This window comes from Orcinus orca, chromosome 5 (assembly GCF_937001465.1).
Source record: "Orcinus orca chromosome 5, mOrcOrc1.1, whole genome shotgun sequence".
Classification (NCBI taxonomy): Eukaryota; Metazoa; Chordata; class Mammalia; order Artiodactyla; family Delphinidae; genus Orcinus; species Orcinus orca.
The window spans coordinates 34,784,509-34,805,125 of NC_064563.1; the positions used below are offsets into that span (position 1 = coordinate 34,784,509).

The 20,617-nt window shown below is 37.9% G+C and overlaps 1 protein-coding gene across 1 annotated transcript in view; it reads right to left on the reverse strand.

Annotated features, from left to right (window-relative positions):
• Positions 1 to 275: 275 nt before the first annotated feature.
• SRPRB (SRP receptor subunit beta) overlaps positions 276 to 20,617 on the reverse strand; it is a 37,314-nt gene continuing 16,972 nt past the window's right edge. The window contains exons 6-7 of the mRNA XM_004278923.4: positions 15,970 to 16,024; positions 276 to 826 (exon numbers count right to left, since the gene is read on the reverse strand). Of these exons, the coding sequence (XP_004278971.1) occupies positions 613 to 826; positions 15,970 to 16,024 (269 nt within the window). The 3' untranslated portion in view covers positions 276 to 612. The remainder of the gene's footprint in view (positions 827 to 15,969; positions 16,025 to 20,617) is intronic.

Sequence of the window (20,617 nt, forward strand, 5' to 3'; positions counted from 1 at the left end):
TTTTTGAAACCTAAGTGCTATGAGGCTGGAGTGTGGACAAGTCACTGAGCTGATGAAGAACAGACCACTGTCAACACAGCTCTGCTGTTTTCAACCTTCCTTCACATGTCGGAGACCATATTGTAATTGCACCTACAAATCTGAAAATTCACAGAGGACTAGATGATGTACTGCCCATGAATGTCAAAGGCAATTGGAAATCACCCAGTTCCATACACAGACAGGTTTGTTTCCAGGAAAAAGAGACCAAAGCACAGAAGCAGAGGACAAGAAAACATTTTAGATGATATTATATTCTCATGATAATATCCTCTCTACGTGAGGTCGGCTTGTTAGACCTTGACCTTACATCAAGCATATGCTAAAGGGACCTTACATACACTTTGAAAAGGGAAGACACGAATCAAATAAAACTAACTAGCTTGAAAGCAATAAGGGAGAACTGAACTTAAAAACTTCCACACTGGTTTCAACAATAATTTGTTTCCAGAACAAGGAAAAGTTCCTAACTATATTTGTACCCCTTCTTTATCAACTCCAGACCACCACATCCTTTTCCAAAACTGTCAGTCACACACATACACATTCGCGTCTTGTGTTTGCATCTGGCCCTCAGGCGATTTTAGCCAGCCACTTCTCCAAGTCCTGGATGTCAGCAGAGCCAGCGTCCCCTCTTCCGCCCTTGGCACTGCACTCCAGGAACTCCACTTTGAGGGGCAACTGTGAGAATTCAAATTCTTTGCCTTTCTTTCCCAGTTGAGCAGTGGCAGTGCTAGAACTGTCCAGTATGCTGGGGGCAGCAGAACGGGTGACTCGTAAGGTATTGCTGTGAGACAAAAGGAAAATGAGTCAGGAAGCAAAAAGAGCTTAATTTTTATATAACAATTAAAGGCCTTTAGGAAGTCATATTAATTCCTAAATATTTCAGCACTCATTTAAATACTTCATCATAAAACTGTCAATTATGCTATTAGGATTGCTGAATATTTGCATTTACAGGTCACTCTCTTGGACAGACAGGATACGGATCCAACCTAACATGGCCAGATGACAGGAGGGCACTAATGAACCAAGGTCACACCAACCTTCTTCCAGTTCAGTGCCTCCTTCTACTAGCATTTCCTGCATGATGCCATTTTAAGATACAGTTTTAAATTACCCGCTATAAGTATTATAAAACCTTTCTGAAAAGTTTCTGAAAGTGAAGTGTGGGTAGATAGGGTATTTATATTTACCTTGAGTCTATCTGGATACAGAGCTTAGAAATCCACAAACTACAGACTCTCATATCCAGTTTGGGTACAATTACTATTCTCCAATCTCTTTAACCACTAACACTTTCCCAATTTAAGTCACTTAACTGCCACCTGCTGGCCCTAATAAGAATTGCAAAAGCAAGGCTCATTTGTCTACTTTTCTTCCCCTTTCTGCTGTCCAGAAGCAGAGGAATACAGGCTGACAATCTGCTTTCTTACAAAATAAAGCGTTTCTTGGTGCTGTAAGATTTCATGAAAACTAGTGAAGAATCCACAGGAAAACTAAATACCTTGCTTAGAAAGACACACATAGATGTAAAACGTATTTTAAAAACAAATAATTAGAGAACGGAGCCCGCGTTTCCACAGAGCTGGAACTCCCGGCTCGGGGTCTCTTCCCTCCGCTGTCATGGAACTGCCCCGGAGCCCGAGGGGAGGGCAGCCACACTGAGGCCGTCGGCTCTGGAGGGGCCCCGGGGGCCGAAGCCGCGACAGTCGTGGGGACAGCAGGCTGGAGCCCAGAGAAGAAGAAGTCAGTATCTACTGCTGCTGGACGTGGCCGCGTGACCCAGTTCTGGACAATGAGAGAACCATGATTATATATTCCTCATACTGAAAAATGCTTTAACTGCCCAGAAAAATATGAGTGATAAAGGAAACTAAGAATCACATCATCTGCCATCTGCAAACTGGAAACCCAGGAAAGCGAGTGGTTATAATTCCAGTCCCTGTCCAAAGGCCTGAGAACCAGTATAACTGATGGTGTAAAGCCCAGTCCAAGGGCAGGAGGAGACTGACATCCCAACTCAAGCAGGCAGGTGGCAAGAAAAAACAAGGCGCTGCTTAAAGGAGCTACAGAGACTGGCGCGAGCAGCGGTTAACAGCGCGGACCCCAGAGCCGGGCATGAGACGCTAAGGCTGCTGCTGCCACCACCAAGAAGCCTGTGTGCGAGCACAGGTCACTCTCCACACCCCCCTTCCGGGGAGCCTGTGTGGCCCGCCACTGCCAGGGTCCCGGGATCCAGGGACAACTTCCCCGGGAGAACGCACAGCGCGCCTCAGGCTGGTGCAACGTCACGCTGGCCTCGGCTGCCGCAGGCTCGCCCCACACTCCGTGCCCCTCCCTGCCCCCGGCCAGAGTGAGCCAGAGCCCCCGAAGCAGCTGCTCCTTTAACCCAGTACTGTCTGAGCGAAGAACAGACGCCCTCCGAAGACCTACACACAAAGGCGGGGCCAAATCCAAAGCTGAGCCCCGGGAGCTGTGAGAACAAAGAAGAGAAAGGGACATTTCTCCCAGCAGCCCCAGAAGCAGTGGATTAAAGCTCCACAATCAACTTGATGTACCCTGCATCTGTGGAATACATGAATAGACAACGAATCATCCCAAATTGAGGAGGTGGACTTTGAGAGCAAGATTTATGATTTTTTTCCCCTTTTCCTCTTCTTGTGAGTGTGTATGTGTATGCTTCTGCATCAGATTTTGTCTGAATAGCTTTGCTTTCACCATTTGTACTAGGGTTCTATCTGTCCGTTTTTTTTTTTCCTTTAAAAAAATTTTTTTTCTTAATAATTATTTTTTATTTTAACAATTTTATTTTATCTTCCTTTATTTTATTTGATTTTATCCTCTTCCCTCCTTCTCTCTCTCTCTCTCTCTCTTTCTTTCTTCTTTTTCTCCCTTTTATTCTGAACCATGTGGATGAAAGGCTCTTGGTGCTGCAGCCAGGAGTCAATGCTGTGCCTCTGAGGTGGGAGAGCCAACTTCAGGACACTGGTCCACAAGAGACCTCCCAGCTCCACATAATATCAAATGGCGAAAATCTCCCAGACATCTCCATCTCAAAACCAGCACCCAGCTTCACTCAATGACCAGCAAGCTACAGTGCTGGACACCCTATGCCAAACAACTAGCAAAACAGGGACACAACCCCACCCATTAGCAGAGAGGCTGCCTAAAATCTAAGTCTACAGACACCCCAAAACACACCACCAGACGTGGACCTGCCCACCAGAAAAAAAAGATCCAGCCTCATCCAGCAGAACACAGGCACTAGTGCCCTCCACCAGGAAGCCTACACAACCCACTGAACCAACTTTAGCCACTGGGGACAGACACCAAAAACAACGGGAACTACGAACCTGCAGCCTGCAGAAAGGAGACCCCCAAAACAGTAAGATAAGCAAAATGAGAAGACAGAAAAACACAAAGCAGATAAAGGAGCAAGATAAAAACCCACCAGACGAAACAAATGAAGAGAAAATAGGCAGTCTACCTGAAAAAGAATTCAGAATAATGATAGTAAAGATGATCCAAAATCTTAGAAATAGAATAGAGAAAATGCAAGAAACATTTAAAAAGGACCTAGAAGAACTAAAGATGAAACAAGCAATGATGAACAACACAATAAATGAAATGAAAAATCCTCTAGATGGGATCAATAGCAGAATAACTGAGGCAGAAGAATGGATAAGTGACCTGGAAAATAAAATAGTGGAAATAACTACTGTAGAGCAGAATAAAGAAAAAAGAATGAAAAGAACTGAGGACAGTCTCAGAGACCTCTGGGACAACATTAAACGCACCAACATTCGAATTATAGGGGTTCCAGAAGAAGAAGAGAAAAAGAAAGGGATTGAGAAAATATTTGACGAGATTATAGTTGAAAACTTCCCTAATATGGGAAAGGAAATAGTTAATCAAGTCCAGGAAGCACAGAGAGTCCCATACAGGATAAATCCAAGGAGAAATACGCCAAGACACATATTAATCAAACTGTCAAAAGTTAAATAAAAAGAAAACATATTAAAAGCAGCAAGGGAAAAACAACAAATAACACACAAGGGAATCCCGATAAGGTTAACAACTGATCTTTCAGCAGAAACTCTGCTGAAAGCCAGAAGGGACTGGCAGGACATATTTAAAGTGATGAAGGACAGAAACCTACAACCAAGATTAGTCTACCCAGCAAGGATCTCATTCAGATTTGATGGAGAAATTAAAACCTTTACAGACAAGCAAAAGCTGAGAGAGTTCAGCACCACCAAACCAGCTTTACAACAAATGCTAAAGGAACTTCTCTAGGCAAGAAACACAAGAGAAGGAAAAGACCTACAATAACAAACCCAAAACAATTAAGAAAATGGGAATAGGAACATACATATCAATAATTACCTTAAATGTAAATGGATTAAATGTGCCCACAAAAAGACACAGACTGGCTGAATAGATACAAAAACAAGACTCATATATATGCTGTCTACAAGAGACCCACTTCAGACCTAGAGACACATACAGACTGAAAGTAAGGGGATGGAAAAAGATATTCCATGCAAATGGAAACCAAAAGAAAGCTGGAGTAGCTATTCTCATATCAGACAAAATAGACTTTAAAATAAAGACTATTAGAAGAGACAAAGAAGGACACTACATAATGATCAAGGATCGATCCAAGAAGAAGATATAACAATTTTAAGTATCTATGCACCCAACATAGGAGCACCTCAATACATAAGGCAAATACTAACAGCCATAAAAGGGGAAATCGACAGTAACACATTCATAGTAGGGGACTTTAACACCCCACTTTCACCAATGGACAGATGATCCAAAATGAAAATAAATAAGGAAACATAAGCTTTAAATGATACATTAAACAAGATGGACTTAATTGATATTTATAGGACATTCCATCCAAAAACAACAGAACACACATTTTTCTCAAGGGCTCTTGGAACATTCTTCAGGATAGATCATACCTTGGGTCACAAATCAAGCCTTGGTAAATTTAATAAAACTGAAATTGTATCAAGTATCTTCTCCGACCACAACACTATGAGACTAGATATCAATTACAGGAAAAGATCTGTAAAAAATACAAACACATGGAGGCTAAACAATACACTACTTAATAACGAAGTGATCACTGAAGAAATCAAAGAGGAAATCAAAACATACCTAGAAACAAATGACAATGGAGACAGGACAACCCAAAACCTATGGGATGCAGCAAAAGCAGTTCTAAGAGGGAAGTTTATAGCTATACAAGCCTACCTTAAGAAACAGAAAACATCTCGAATAAACAACCTAAACTTGCACCTAAAGCAATTAGAGAAAGAACAAAAAAACCCTAAAGTTAGCAGAAGGAAAGAAATCATAAAGATCATATCAGAAATAAATGAAAAACAAATGAAGGAAACGATAGCAAAGATCAATAAAACTAAAAGCTGGTTCTTTGAGAAAATAAACAAAACTGATAAACCACTAGACAGACTCATCAAGAAAAAAAGGGAGAAGACTCAAATCAATAGAATTAGAAAAGGAGAAGTAACAACTGACACTGCAGAAATACAAAAGATCATGAGAGATTACTACAAGCAACTCTATGCCAATCAAATGGACAACCTGGAAGAAATGGACAAATTCTTAGAAATGCACAAACTGCCAAGACTGAATCAGGAAGAAACAGAAAATATGAACAGACCAATCACAAGCACTGAAATTGAAACTGTGATTTAAAATCTTCCAACAAGCTTCCCTAGTGGCGCAGTGGTTGAGAGTCCGCCTGCCGATGCAGGGGACGCGGGTTCGAGCCCTGGTCCGGGAAGATCCCACATGCCGTGGAGCGGCTGGGCCCGTGAGCCATGGCTGCTGAGCCAGCGCGTCCGGAGCCTGTGCTCCACAACGGGAGAGGCCACAACAGTGAGAGGCCCGCGTACCTCAAAAAAAAAAAAAAAAATCTTTCAACAAACATAAGCCCAGGACCAGATGGCTTCACAAGCGAATTGTATCAAACATTTAGAGAAGAGCTAACACCTATCCTCCTCAAACTCATCCAAAATATAGCAGAGGGAGGAACACACCCAAACTCATTCTACGAGGCCACCATCACCCTGATACCAAAACCAGACAAGGATGTCACAAAGAGAGAAAGCTACAGGCCAATATCACTGATGAACACAGATGCAAAAATCCTCAACAAAATACTAGCAAACAGAATCGAACAACACATTAAAAGGATCATACACCATGATCAAGCGGGGTTTATTCCAGGAATGCAAGGATTCTTCAATATACGCAATCAATCAATGTGATACACCATGTTAATAAACTGAAAGATAAAAACCATATGGTTATCTCAACAGATGCAGAGAAAGCTTTCGACAAAATCCAACACCCATTTATGATAAAAACCCTGCAGAAAGTAGGCATAGAGGGAACTTTCCTCAACATAATAAAGGCTGTATATGACAAACCCACAGCCAACATCATCCTCAATGGTGAAAAACCGAAAGCATTTCCACTAAGATCAGGACCAAGAGAAGGTTGCCCACTCTCACCACTCTTATTCAACATAGTTTTGGAAGTTTTAGCCACAGCAATCAGAGAAGAAAAGGAAATAAAAGGAATCCAAATCGGAAAAGAAGAAGTAAAGCTGTCACTGTTTGCAGATGACATGATACTATACATAGAGAATCCTAAAGATGCTACCAGAAAACTACTAGAGCTAATCAATGAATTTGGTAAAGTAGCAGGATACAAAATTAATGCACAGAAATCTCTGGCATTCCTATATATTAATGATAAAAAATCTGAAAGTGAAATCAAGAAAACACTCCCGTTTACCACTGCAACAAAAAAGAATAAAATATCTAGGAATAAACCTACCTAAGGAGACAAAAGACCCGTATGCAGAGAATTATAAGACACTGATGAAAGAAATTAAAGATGATACAAATAGATGGAGGGATATCCCATGTTCTTGGATTGGAAGAATCAACATTGTGAAAATGACTCTACTACCCAAAGCAAGCTACAGATTCAATGCAATCCCTATCAAACTACCACTGGCATTTTTCACAGAACTAGAAAAGAAAATTTCACAATTGTATGGAAACACAAAAGACGCTGAATACCCAAAGCAATCTTGAGAACGAAAAACGGAGCTGGAGGAATCAGGCTTCCTGACTTCAGACTATACTACAAAGCTACAGTAATCAAGACAGTATGGTACTGGCACAAAAACAGAAAGACAGATCAATGGGACAGGATAGAAAGCCCAGAGATAAACCCACGCACATATGGTCACCTTATCTTTGATAAAGGAGGCAGGAATGTACAGTGGAGAAAGAACAGCCTCTTCAATAAGTGGTGCTGGGAAAACTGGACAGCTACATGTAAAAGTATGAGATTAGATCACTCCCTAACACCATCTACAAAAATAAGCTCAAAATGGATTAAAGATCTAAATGTAAGGCCAGAAACTATCAAACTCTTCGAGGAAAACATAGGCAGAACACTCTATGACATAAACCACAGCAAGATCCTTTTTGACCCACCTCCTAGAGAAATGGAAATAAAAACAAAAATAAACAAATGGGACGTAATGAAACCTCAAAGGTTTTGCACAGCAAAGGAAACCATAAACGAGACCAAAAGACAATCCTCAGAATGGGAGAAAATATTTGCAAATGAAGCAACTGACAAAGGATTAATCTCCAAAATTTACAAGCAGCTCATGCAGCTCAATGACAAAAAAACAAATAACCCAATCCAACAATGGGCAGAAGACCTAAACAGACATTTCTCCAAAGAAGATATACAGACTGCCAACAAACACATGAAAGAGTGCTCAACATCATTAACCATTAGAGAAATGCAAATCAAAACTACAATGAGATATCATCTCACACCAGTCAGAATGGCCATCATCAAAAAATCTAGAAACAATAAATGCTGGAGAGGGTGTGGAGAAAAGAAAACACTCTTGCACTGATGGTGGGAATGTGAATTGGTACAGCCACTATGGAGAACAGTATGGATGTTCCTTAGAAAACTACAAATAGAACTACCATATGACCCAGCAATCCCACTACTGGGCATATACCCTGAGAAAACCATAATTCAAAAAGAGTCATGTACCAAAATGTTCATTGCAGCTCTATTTACAATAGTCAGGAGATGGAAACAACCTAAGTGTCCATCAACGGATGAATGGATAAAGAAGATGTGGCACATATATACAATGGAATATTACTAGGCCATAAAAGGAAACGAAATTGAGCTATTTGTAATGAGGTGGATGGACCCAGAGTCTGTCATACAGAGTGAAGTAAGTCAGAAAGAGAAAGACAAATACCATACGCTAACACATATATATGGAATTTAAGAAAAAAAAGTGTCATGAAGAACCTAAGGGTAAGACAGGAATAAAGACACAGACCTACTAGAGAATGGACTTGAGAATATGGGGAGGGGGAAGGGTAAGCTGTGACAAAGTGAGAGAGTGGTATGGACATATATACACTACCAAACGTAAAATAGATAGCTAGTGGGAAGCAGCCGCAAAGCACAGGGAGATCCCCTCGGTGCTTTGTGACCACCTAGAGGGGTGGGATAGGGAGGGTGGGAGGGAGGGAGACACAAGAGTGAAGAGATATGGGAACATATGTATATGTATAACTGATTCATTCTCTTATAAAGCAGAAACTAACAACACCATTGTAAAGCAATTATACTCCAATAAAGTTGTAAAAAAAACAACAACAAAGAATTAATACAGGGAAAAGCATTTGGGGAGGAGCACGTAGGGCCTTCTAAGTAAGGTGGTGCATCCATGGGTATTCACCTTACTATTCTTTAAACTCAATATATGTGGCACATATACTCTTTTACATGTAGTATATTTTGCAATTAAAAAACAACTCAAAAGGAAAAAAAGACGAACATTATATTCAGCTCTTGCCATAAGGCCATGTAAATATAGTAAATCTTGTGATTCAGAAGACTATCAAATGCTTCAAAGCTGATAAGGCCTAGTTCTCCTAAACACAGGATTAAACTAAATTTAGACTCCTAATTTAACTGATATTAGCCTTTATAACTTTTTTTTTTTATGGCTGTGTTGGGTTCGTTGCTGCACGTGGGCTTTCTTTAGTTGCGGTGAGTGGGGACTGCCCTTCGTTGTGGTGCACAGGCTTCTCATTGTGGTGGCTTCTTTTGTCATGGAGCATGGGCTCTAGGAGCATGGGTTCAGTTGTTGTGGTTCATGGGCTCTAGAGTGCAGGCTCAGTAGTTGTGGCACAGGGGCTTAGTTGCTCTACAGCACGTGGGATCTTCCCAGAGCAGGGCTCCAACCCGTGTTCCCTGCATTGGCAGGTGGATTCGTAACCACTGTGCCACCAGGGAAGCCCCCTTTATAACTTTTTAACATTTTATTTCACTGCCGTATAATACAGCATTTTTTTCTGTATTGTTTTTCTACGGCCCTTTAGAGTGAAAAACAAATGGACTAAGGAAAATGTGTTTTAAACATGGGAAGACTTGGACTATGCTGTTTTAAAAAATGGATGTACAAATATTATGCCTGTTTTTGTCCAAAAGATAATTCTCAACAATTGCAACAGAAAATTTAGAAAAACAAATCAGCTAATTCCAATTTTTTTAGCTTAATGACAAGCAATATGCAGTCTCAAAAGAGTGAACATCAAGAATAGGAGAAGAGGTGATGAACATGCAATTTCAGAAAGGACAGAAACCACTGAAAGTGACACCAGCAAGATGGCAGAATGGGAGTTTTCAGCTCAAGTCCTCTCACAGAAACATCAATTTGAATAACCATCCACACAGAAGAATACCTTCATGAGAGGTAAGAAATCCAGGTTAGAGATGACAGCACCTGGGTATAACACAGAAATAAGAAAAGATGCATTGAAGAGGGTAGAAAGGACAGTTCCACATTACCCACGTTACTGCTCCTGCAAGCCTGAACAATGCAGCATGGAGAGATATGATTCACACGGGGGAAGGAGAGTGAAGTGAGCACCTACTGTGTCATGGAACCTAGCTCCTGACCAGCCCCAGTAGACACAGGTACCTACCTGGCCAGCCATGACAGATTCAGTTTCCAGGCCAGTTTCCATGGACCCAGGCATTAGGCCCACCCACCCACAAACCCAGAAGCAAGGCCAACCTGCCTAGGGACTCCAGCAGCAAGCCCACCCAGAATCTCTGGCTGGACTGACTAGAGAAGTGCTTACTCTGACAAAGTTAGTCTATAATGACTAGAAGAAGTCATTACTTTTTCAAATGTGCAGACACCAAAATAGGGACACAAGGATCATGAAAAATCAGGGAAACATGACACCACCAAAGGAAGAAGATAAATCACCAATAACTGACCCTAAAGAAATGGAGATCTACAAAGTGCCTGGCAAAGAATTCAAAATAATCATCTGAAAGTCCCATAAGGTACAAAATAACACAGAAAACTCAACAAAATGAGGCAAAGAATAGGTGAACAAAATCAGAAAGTCAACAAAGATACAGAAACCATGAAAAACAAAAATTCTGGAGCTGAAGAACACAATGACTGGATGTGAAAAATTCAACAGCAGACTCAATCAAGCAGAATAAAGAATTGGAGAGCTTGAACACAGGTAACTTGAAATTGTGAGAAAAACAAAAAGAAAAAGCGAAAAAGAGTGAAGAAAGTCTTATGGGACATCATAAAAGGAACCGATATATGCATTATGGGAGTCTCAGAAAGAGCAGATAAAGACAAAGAATCAGAAAGCTTATTTAAAAAAATAATGATAGAAAACTCCCAAATCTGGGGAGAGAAATGAACATCCAGATCCACTAAGCCCCTAAAACCCCAAATGGATTAAACATAAAGAGAGCTTTAATGAGACACATTATAATCAAACTGACAAAAGTCAAAGACAGAATGTTGAAAGCATTAAGAGAAAGGCCATCTGTCACAAACAAGGGAAAATCCATAAGACTAAAAGTGGATCTCATAGCAGAAACCTTGCAGGCCAGTGGAGAGTGGGATGGTATATTCAAAATGCTGAAAGAAAAAAAACCTGCCATCCAAGAATACTATACCCAGCAAAACTGTCCTTCAGATATGAAGGACAGACAAAAGCTTTCCCAAACACACAAAAGCTGCAGTTCATCACTACTAGTTCTGCCTTATAAGAAATGTTAAAGGGAGTTCTTCAAGGTGAAATAAAACTAATCAAGAACATGAAAACATATGAAAGTATAAAACTCACTGTAACAGTAAGAATATACTAAAATTTAGAATACTCTAGTATTGTAATGGTGACACATAAATCATTTTTAACTCTAGCATAAAAGCTAAAGACAAAAGTAATAAAAATAACTATGACTACAATAATTTATTAATGGATACACAATATAAAAAGATGTAAATTGTGACATCAGTAACATAAAATGTGGGGGAAGGAGAAGTTAATGTATACAAATTTTTGTATACAAAGTTGTTATCAGCTTAAATTAGACTGTCAGTATTATAAGATGTTTTATATAAGCCATGACAGTCACAAAGAAAACACCTGTAGTAGACACACAAAATAAAGAGAAAAAAGTCAAAGCATAACAATACAAAAGAAATCATCAAATTACAAAGGAAGAGGAGACAAAGGAACTATGAAACAGTCAGAAAACCATCAACAAAACAGAATAAGTTCTTACCTATCAATAATTACTTTAAATGTAAATGGTTTAAATTACAAATCAAAACAGAGTGGATGAATGGATAAAAAAACAAGCTTGAAGTACATGCTATCTCCAAGAGATGCACTCTCGATTTAAGGTTCAAAGTAAAGGGACAGAAAAACATATTCTATACAAATGATAAACAAGAGAGTAGGGCTGAATACATAAATATCAACAGACTAGACTAAGTCAAAAATTGTCACAAGAAACAAAGAAGGTTATCATATAATAATAAAGGGGCCAATTCATCAAGAGGATAAAATAATTGTGTACATATACATGTATATATGTAACATCAGAGAACCTAAATAAATAAATGGGATACATCACATTAACAGGATGAAGGATAAAAATCTTATGATCATCTCAACAGATTCAGAAAAAGCATGACAAAATTCAACATCCTTTCACGATAAGAACTCAACAAAATAGTTACAGAAGGTATGTACCTCAAAATAACAAGTGTCATATATGACAAGCCCACAGATAACATCATACTCAATAGTGAAAGCTAAAAGCTTTTCCTCTAAGATCAGAAACAAGATAAGGATGCCTACTCTTGCCACTTCTATTCAACATAGTACTGGAAGTCCTAGACAGAGCAATTAGGCAAAAAAGAAACAAAAGGCATCAAAATCAGAAAGGAAGAAGTAAAATTATCTCTGATTTCAGATCACTTGATCTTAAATATAGAAAACCATAAAAGACCCCCCCAAAAATGAGAACTAATAGACTCAGTAAAATTGCAGGATACAAAATCTACACACAAAAACAAGTTCTGTTTCTATGCACTACTAATGAACTATCAGGAAAAGAAATTAACAAAACAATTCCATTTATAATAGCATCAAAAACAATAAAATACTTAGGCATAAATTTAACAAAGTAGGTGAAAGATCTGTACACTGAAAACTACAAAACAGTGATGAAAGAAACTGAAGACACAAATAAATGGAAAAATGCCCCTTGTTCATATATTGGAATAATTTACATTGTTAAAATGTCCATCTATAGGGGACTTCCCTGGTGGTCCAGTGGTTAAGAATCTGCCTTCCAATGCAGGGGATGTGGGTTCTATTTCTGGTCAGGGAACTAAGATCCCACATGCCGCAGGGCGACTAAGCCCGCACACCACAACTACTGAGCCCACATGCCGCAAACTACAGAGCCCACTCTCCCCAAACTACTCTCTGGAGCCTGCGCGCCACAACTAGAGAGAAGCCCACAGGCTGCAACAAAAGATCCCACATGCCGCAACGAAGATCCCACGTGCCGCAACTGAGACCCAATGCAAACAAAAAAATCTCCATCTATAAATTTAATGGAATCTCAATCAATATTCCAATGGAATTTTTCACAGAAATAGAAGAAACAATGGTAGAATTCATATGGAACCACAAAAGAACTATAATACTCAAAATAATCTTGAGTAAGAACAATAAATCTGGAGGCATCACATTTCCAGATTTCAAATTATATTGTAAACCTATAGTAATCAAAACAATATGGTACTATAAAAAGACATATAGATCAATGGAATAGAATAGAGAGCCCAGCACAAACCCATGAATATACAGTAAACTAATCTTCAACAAGGATGACAGGAGTATACTATAGGAAAAGGATAGTCTCTTCAATAAATGGTGCTGGGAAAACTGGATATCTACATGCAAAAGAATGAAACTGTGTATGTTATACCATACACAAAATCAACTCAAAATGGATTAAAGACTTAAATATAAGACCTGAAACCATAAAAATCCAAGAAGAAAATGTTCACTGACATTGGTGTTGTGGAAATTAGTTTTAAGATATGAGACCAAAAGCAAATAACAAAGCAAACATAAACAAGTGTGATTATAGCAAACTAAAAAGCTTGTGCACAGCAAAGGAAAGAATCAACAAAATGAAAAGATAACCTATGGAATGGGGGAAAATATTTCCAAACCATATATCTGATAAGCGTTAATATCCAAAATATGGGATTTAGCAATATGTTTTTGGATCTGTCCCAAAACATACAACCCAGTAACAAAAAAAACAAATAATCCAATTTGAAAAATGGGCAAAGGACCTGAACAGACATAGAGGACATACGAATAGTCAACAAGTACATGAAAAGATGCTAAACATCACTATTCATCAGGGAAATGCAAATCAAAACCACAATGAGATGTCACTTCACACCTGACAGAATTACTAACATTAGAAAAAAAAAGATAAGTGTTGGTAAAGATATGGAGAAAAGGGAACCTTGGTACATTGTTGGTGGGTATGTAAATTGGTACAGCTATTACAGAAAACAGCACTGAGATTCCTCAAAAAATTACAAACAGAACTACTACCATATGAATCAGCAATTCCACTTCTGGGTAGTTATCCAAAGGAACTGAAATCAGGATCTCAGAGAGGTATATGCCTTCCATGTTCATTGAAGCATTATTAACAATAGCCAATATATGGAAGCAACCTAAATGTCCATCGAAGGATGAACAGATAAAGAAAATGTGGAACATATATACAATGGAATATTATTTAGCCCTGCAGAAGAAATTCCTGCCATTTGCGACATGGATGGACCTAGAGAACATTATGCTAAGTGAAATAACATAGAGTAAGACAACTACCATTATGATTAATTACACTTATATGTGGAATCTAAAACAGTCAAACACATGGAAGCAAAGAGTAGAATGGTGGTCACCAAGGTGGGGGGCAGGGGGAAATGGAGAGATGATGGTCAAAGGGTATAAAGTTTCAGTTATGCAAATAAGTAAGTGCTAGAGATCTAATATATAGCATAGTATTCACTGTACACTTAAAATTTGCTAATAGGGTAGATCTTATGTTAAGTGTTCTCATGAAATACATACACACACAAATAATGAAGTACGTAGGAAGAAACTCTGGGAAGTAATGGATATTTTTATGGCCTCGATGGTGATGATGGTTTCACAGGTGTATGCTTATCCCCAAATTGAGTTGTATACATTAAATATTCACAGCTTTTTACTATCAATTATACCTCAATAAAGGGGTTAAAATGTTCTTTTGATATTCAATTTGAAGGAATGATGTCTTTGATAAATCTAATTGAATGGCTAACTTTTCTTCTATTATATATTAAAAAGTTTAAAGCACATGGGATTGAATATATCATTCTCAATTGAAAAAAAAAAAGCCACAGAAATAGACAGACCAGGGCTGGTAAAATTTTTCTGTAAAGAGCCATAAATTAGATATTTTGGGCTTGTGGGTGATATTTAGTCTCTGCCACATATTTTTCTACTTTTCTTCTTTTCTTACCTGTCCTATAAAAATGCAAAACCACTCTTTGTTGGCAGACCCTCAGCAGGAGTTTGTCAACCCCTGAAGCAAACCATATTCTACTAGACTCTAAGCTCCTGAGTACAGGAACAACATCACACTTCTTATAGTCACATCCTAGAGCAGGTCATGGCATATGTTAGACAAATTATAGGTGCTTATTAAATGAACAAAGGAGAATGTAAATGATAATTGGAAAAAAATTTACTAAAAGTTGAGTTTGTACAATTTTTCCTTATCAGATTTTTTTATTAAAAATATCCTTACATAACAGCATAAGAAAACATAACTTGCTCTATTATAATGTTGATTGTATCTCCTATGTAAGCAACCTGTTAGCTAACTCTTACAAATCAGCAGAACACAGAGACATAGATTCCTTAAAATTCAAAAGCTTATAGCTCAATTCACAAATTTTTAAACACTAAAATCAAGCTAAATGATATCACCACATAGCTTGAAAACAAGAAACACACTACAAAATAGTATCATAGATTTTTATATTCTTCTGAAGTGTTCCTTTCTTGTTCTGTCAACAAAAATTTCCATGGCTTTCAAATTTAGTTTTTAAATCCTTTCATATCTACTATAAACTAGGTCTAGAAACAGTGGGAAAACAAATCGAGCTGTAGTCGCAATAAACCTGAGATTTTCTTTCCACGAAAATTTAAAATATCTATAAACATCCCATTAATACTTTTTACAGTTCCATTAATTCTGTTGTCAATTATTTAACAAGTATATTTCACACCAATCTTCAGGCTAATTGTGATAACCATACAAAACCAAAGACCTTAAGCAATATATACATATTTCCTAAGTGTTAAGAGATACAGTTAACCAACAGGACTTATTCTTACTTACATTTCTTTTTCAAGCTGCTGCTGAATTAACTTTCCTGATTTTGCCATTGTAATGTCTGTAAAGAAATAAAGACACTGCTGTTGTTTAAAGCAGAAGGGGTCTTTTCCCAAGACTTCTTGCACATATGGAAAATTCCTATTTAAACCAGTAAGTTTCTTTGCCCCACCATTTGAAAAAATTTTTATATTACATTGGATTATAGTTGACTTACAATGCTGTTAGTTTCAGGTGTACAGCAAAGTGATCCAGTTACACATATACATATATCTTATTCTTTTTCAAATTCTTTCCCCATTTAGGTTATTACAGAATATTGAGCAGAGTTCCCTGTGCTATACAGTAGGTCCTTGTTGGTTATCTATTTTAAATATAGTAATAAGTATATGTCAATCCCAAACTCTCAATTTATCCCTCCCACCAACCCCACCATTTTTTTAAAGAGCTTTTTTTTTAAATTTATTTTTATTCTTATTTTATTTATTTTTGGCTGTGTTGGGTTTTTGTTGCTGCACACGGGCTTTCTCTAGCTGCGGCGAGTGGGGGCTACTCTTTGTTGCAGGGTATGGGCTTCTAATTGCGGTGGCTTCTCTTGTTGCAGAGCATGGGCTCTAGGCTGCGGGCTTCAGTAGTTGTGGCACAGAGGCTCAGTAGTTGTGGCTCGCAAGCTCTAGAGCACAGGCTCAGTAGTTGTGGCACATGGGCTTTGTTGCTCCGTGGCATGTGGGATCTTCCTGAACCAGGGATCAAACCTGTGTCCCCTGCATTGGCAGGCAGATTCTTATCCACTGCGCCACCAGGGAAGCCCGCTTAAAGAGCTTTTTATCACTAGTAGTTCCATTATCAAAGTAAGCTTGATATTTGCACAAATATTTATATTACAATTATGCTTACAATTAAGCTGGTGACCCTAAAATTGAGAAGCTCTTTCACAGAAGTTTTCTACATCTTACAGACATTTGAAATCAACACATATATTGTATACATAAGTCCAGCCAATGTAACAAGAAGAGAAGCTACCAGCTTTGTGATTTTAACAAGACCCTTCACTCCAGTGGAAATACCCTGCCTGTCATATAAAACTAAACCAAGAACATTTCCAGCTGATACTAAGATGGTATGTTACGGCATCAAGTGCACTTTAGTAATAAAAAAGCACTGGTTTGGCACCAGCAGAAGCCAAATAAATATAGAAGAAATAAAGAGGTCAGGTAATGACCCTAAGACTGATTCACGATAAGTCATTGTTAGGGTTACTACTAGCTCACCTTTGAGAAATGCATTGAGCTTTTCATAGAATGAGAATATTAGGTCTGAAAGAGGACTAAAGATCAACTAGTCTATCTTATTTTTAGTTTTTTAGAAAAGAGAGATTATTTCATTATTGAGGTAACATTGGTTTATAACATGTTTCATGCGTACAACATGATGATTGAATTTGTGTATACACTACACCGTGCTTACTATCAAAAATTTAGTTTCCATCCATCACCATACAGTAGTAGGTGCAAATATCTTTCTGAGTTAGTGTTTCCATTATCTTTGGATAAATATCCAGAAGTGGAATAGCTGGATCCCATGGTAGCTCTATTCTTAATTTTTTGAGGACTATCCATACTGTTTCCCACAATGGCTGCATTTACATTCCCATCAACAGTGCACAAGGGTTCCATTTTCTCCACATCCTCGCCCACACATGTTATTTCTTCTGTTTGACAACAGTCACTCTAACAGGTGTGAGGTAATGTCTAATTGTGGCTTTGATTTGCATTTCCCTAATAGTTAATGATGTTCATCTTCACTAGTGATGAACATCTTCATTATGTGCCCAATGACCATTTGTATATCTTTTCTGGAAAAACATCTATTCAGGTTATCTGCCCATTTTTAAATCAGGTTTTTTGTTGTTGTTGAGTTGTATGGGTTCTTTATATATTTTGGATATTAACCCCTTATCAGATAATATGATTTGACAATATCTTCTCCCAGTCAGTAGCATGTCTTTTCATTTTGTTGATGGTTTCCTTTGCTGTGCAGAGCTTTTTAGTTTGATATAGTACCACCTGTTTATTTTTGTTTTTGTTTGCCTTGCCTGAGGAGACAGATCCAAAAACATACTGCTAAATCCCATGTCAAAGTCCGAACTCCCTGTTTTCTTCTAGGAGTTTTATGGTTTCAGGTCTTCTATTCAAGTCTTTAATACACTTTTCAGTTAATTTTTGTGTATGGTATAATAGTCTACTTTCATTCTTTTGCATGTGGCTGTACAGTTTTCCCAACACCATTTACTGAAGAGACTGTTCTTTCTCCATTGTATGTTCTTTGCGCCTCTGTTGTAAATTAATTGTCCATATGTTTATTTCTGGGCTCTCAATTCTGTTCCATTGACCTGTATGTCTGTTTTTCTGCCAAATACCATGCTGTTTTGATTACTATAGCTTTGTAGTAATATTTTGAAATCAGGGAATGTGATACCTCCAGCTTTGTTCCTTTTTCTCAGAATTGCTTCGGCTATTCATAGTTTTTCATGGTTCCATACAAATGTAAGGAATTTTTGTTCCATTTCTACAAAAAATGTCATTAGGATTTTGACAGGGATTGCTGCAATGAATCTGCAGATTGCTTTAAGTAAAAGAGACATTTTAACAATGTTAATTCTTACAGTCTATGAGCATGAAATATCTTGCCATTTCTTTGTGTCTTCCATTTCTCTCAACAATGTTTTATAGTTTTTACTGTATTGTGGGATCTTAGTTCCCTGACCAGGGATTGAACCTGCACCCTCAGCAGTGAAAGTGTGCAGTCCTAACCACTGGACCACCAGGGAATTCCCGTCCTTGGTTAAATTTATTCCTGGGTATTTTATTGTTTTTGCTGAAATTTTAAATGGGACTGTTTTCTTAATTCCTCTTTCTGCTTGTTTGTTGTTGGTGTACAGAAACACAACAGATTTTTGTATATTGCTTTTGCACCCTGCAACTTTACTGTATTCATTTATTATTCCTAATAGGTTTTTGGTGGAGTCTTTAGCTATGCTGAATGAGAGTGGCAAGAGCGGGCATCCTTGTCTTGTTCCTGATCTTAGAGGGATAGCTTTCAGTTTTTCACAGTTGAGTATGATGTCAGCTGTGGGTTTGACATGCATAGCCTTTATTATGTAGAGGTACATTCTTTCTATACCCATTTTATTGTCTTTATCATAAGTGGAATAGTTTAAGAAGAATGGGTATTAAATCTTCTTTGAACATTTGGTAGAATTTACCAGTGAAGCTGTCTGGTCCTGGACTTTTGGTTTTTTTGGAAGGCTTTTGATTACTGTTTTAATCTCCTTCCTAGTTATCAGTCTATTCAGATTTTCTATTTCTTCAAGATTCAGTCTTGGAAGGTTGTTTGTTAAGAATGTATTTATTTCTTCTAGGCTGTCCAATTTGTTGGTGTAGTTATTCACAGTATTCTCTTATAACCCTTTGTATTTCTGTGGGATCTGTTGTAATTTCTCCTCTTTCGTTTCTGATTTTATTTATATGAGCCTCCTCTTTTTCTTAGTCTAGATAAAGGTTTGTCAATTTTGTTTATCTTTTCAAAGAACAAGCTCTTAGTTTCATTGATCTTTTCTACTATCTTTTTAGTCTCTATTTCATTTATTTCTGCTGGCTTTTAGTATTTCCTTCCTTCTACTGACTTTGGGCTTAGTTTGTTCTTTTTCTAGTTCCTTTAGGTGTAAGGACTGTGGAGATTTTTCTTGTTTCTTGAGTAGGCAAGTATTGCGATAAACTTGTACTGCTTTTGATGCATCCTATTGATCTGGTATGACATATTTTCATTTATCTTCAGGGATTTTTATTTCCTCCTTTCCTCCTCATTGACCTAATAGTTGTTCAGTAGCATGTTGTTTAGTCTCCACATATTTGTGATTTGTTCAGCTTTCCTCTTGTAGTTGATTTCTAGTTTCAAATCTTTGTGGTAGGAAAAGATGCTCGATATGATTTCAATCTTAAGTTTATTGAAACTTGTTTTGTGTCCCAGCATATGGTCTATCCTTGAGAATGTTCCATGTGCACTTGAGAAGAATGTGTATTCTGCTGCTTTGGGATGGAATGTTTTATTTATATACATGTATATATATACGTATGTATGTATGTGTGTGTGTATGTGTGTGTGTGTGTATATATTCCACCTGATGTAATACTTCATTTAAGGCCAATGGTTCCTTGTTAACGTTCTGTCTAGATAATCAATTCATTGATGTAAGTGGGATGTTAAACTCCCCTACCATTATTGCTGTCAATTTCTTCATTTAGATCTGTTAATAATTCCTTTCATGTTTTAGTGCTCCTATGTTAGATGTTTATATATTCATAAATGTTACATCTTCTTGATGGATTGTCCCCTTTATCATTATATAAGTCCATCTTGTTCTCTTGTTTGGCTTGAAGTCTATTTGATCTGATCTGAGATGGCTAAACCTGCTTTCTTTTGGCTGCCATCTGCTTGGAGTATCATTTTCCATCCCTTCACTTTGAGCCTATGTTTGTCTTTAGAGCTGAGTCTCTGGGAGACAGGACACAGCTGGTCTTGTTTTTTAATACAGCCAGCCACTCTGTGTCTTTTGATTGGTGAATTCAATCCACTTATATTTAGGGTGATTATT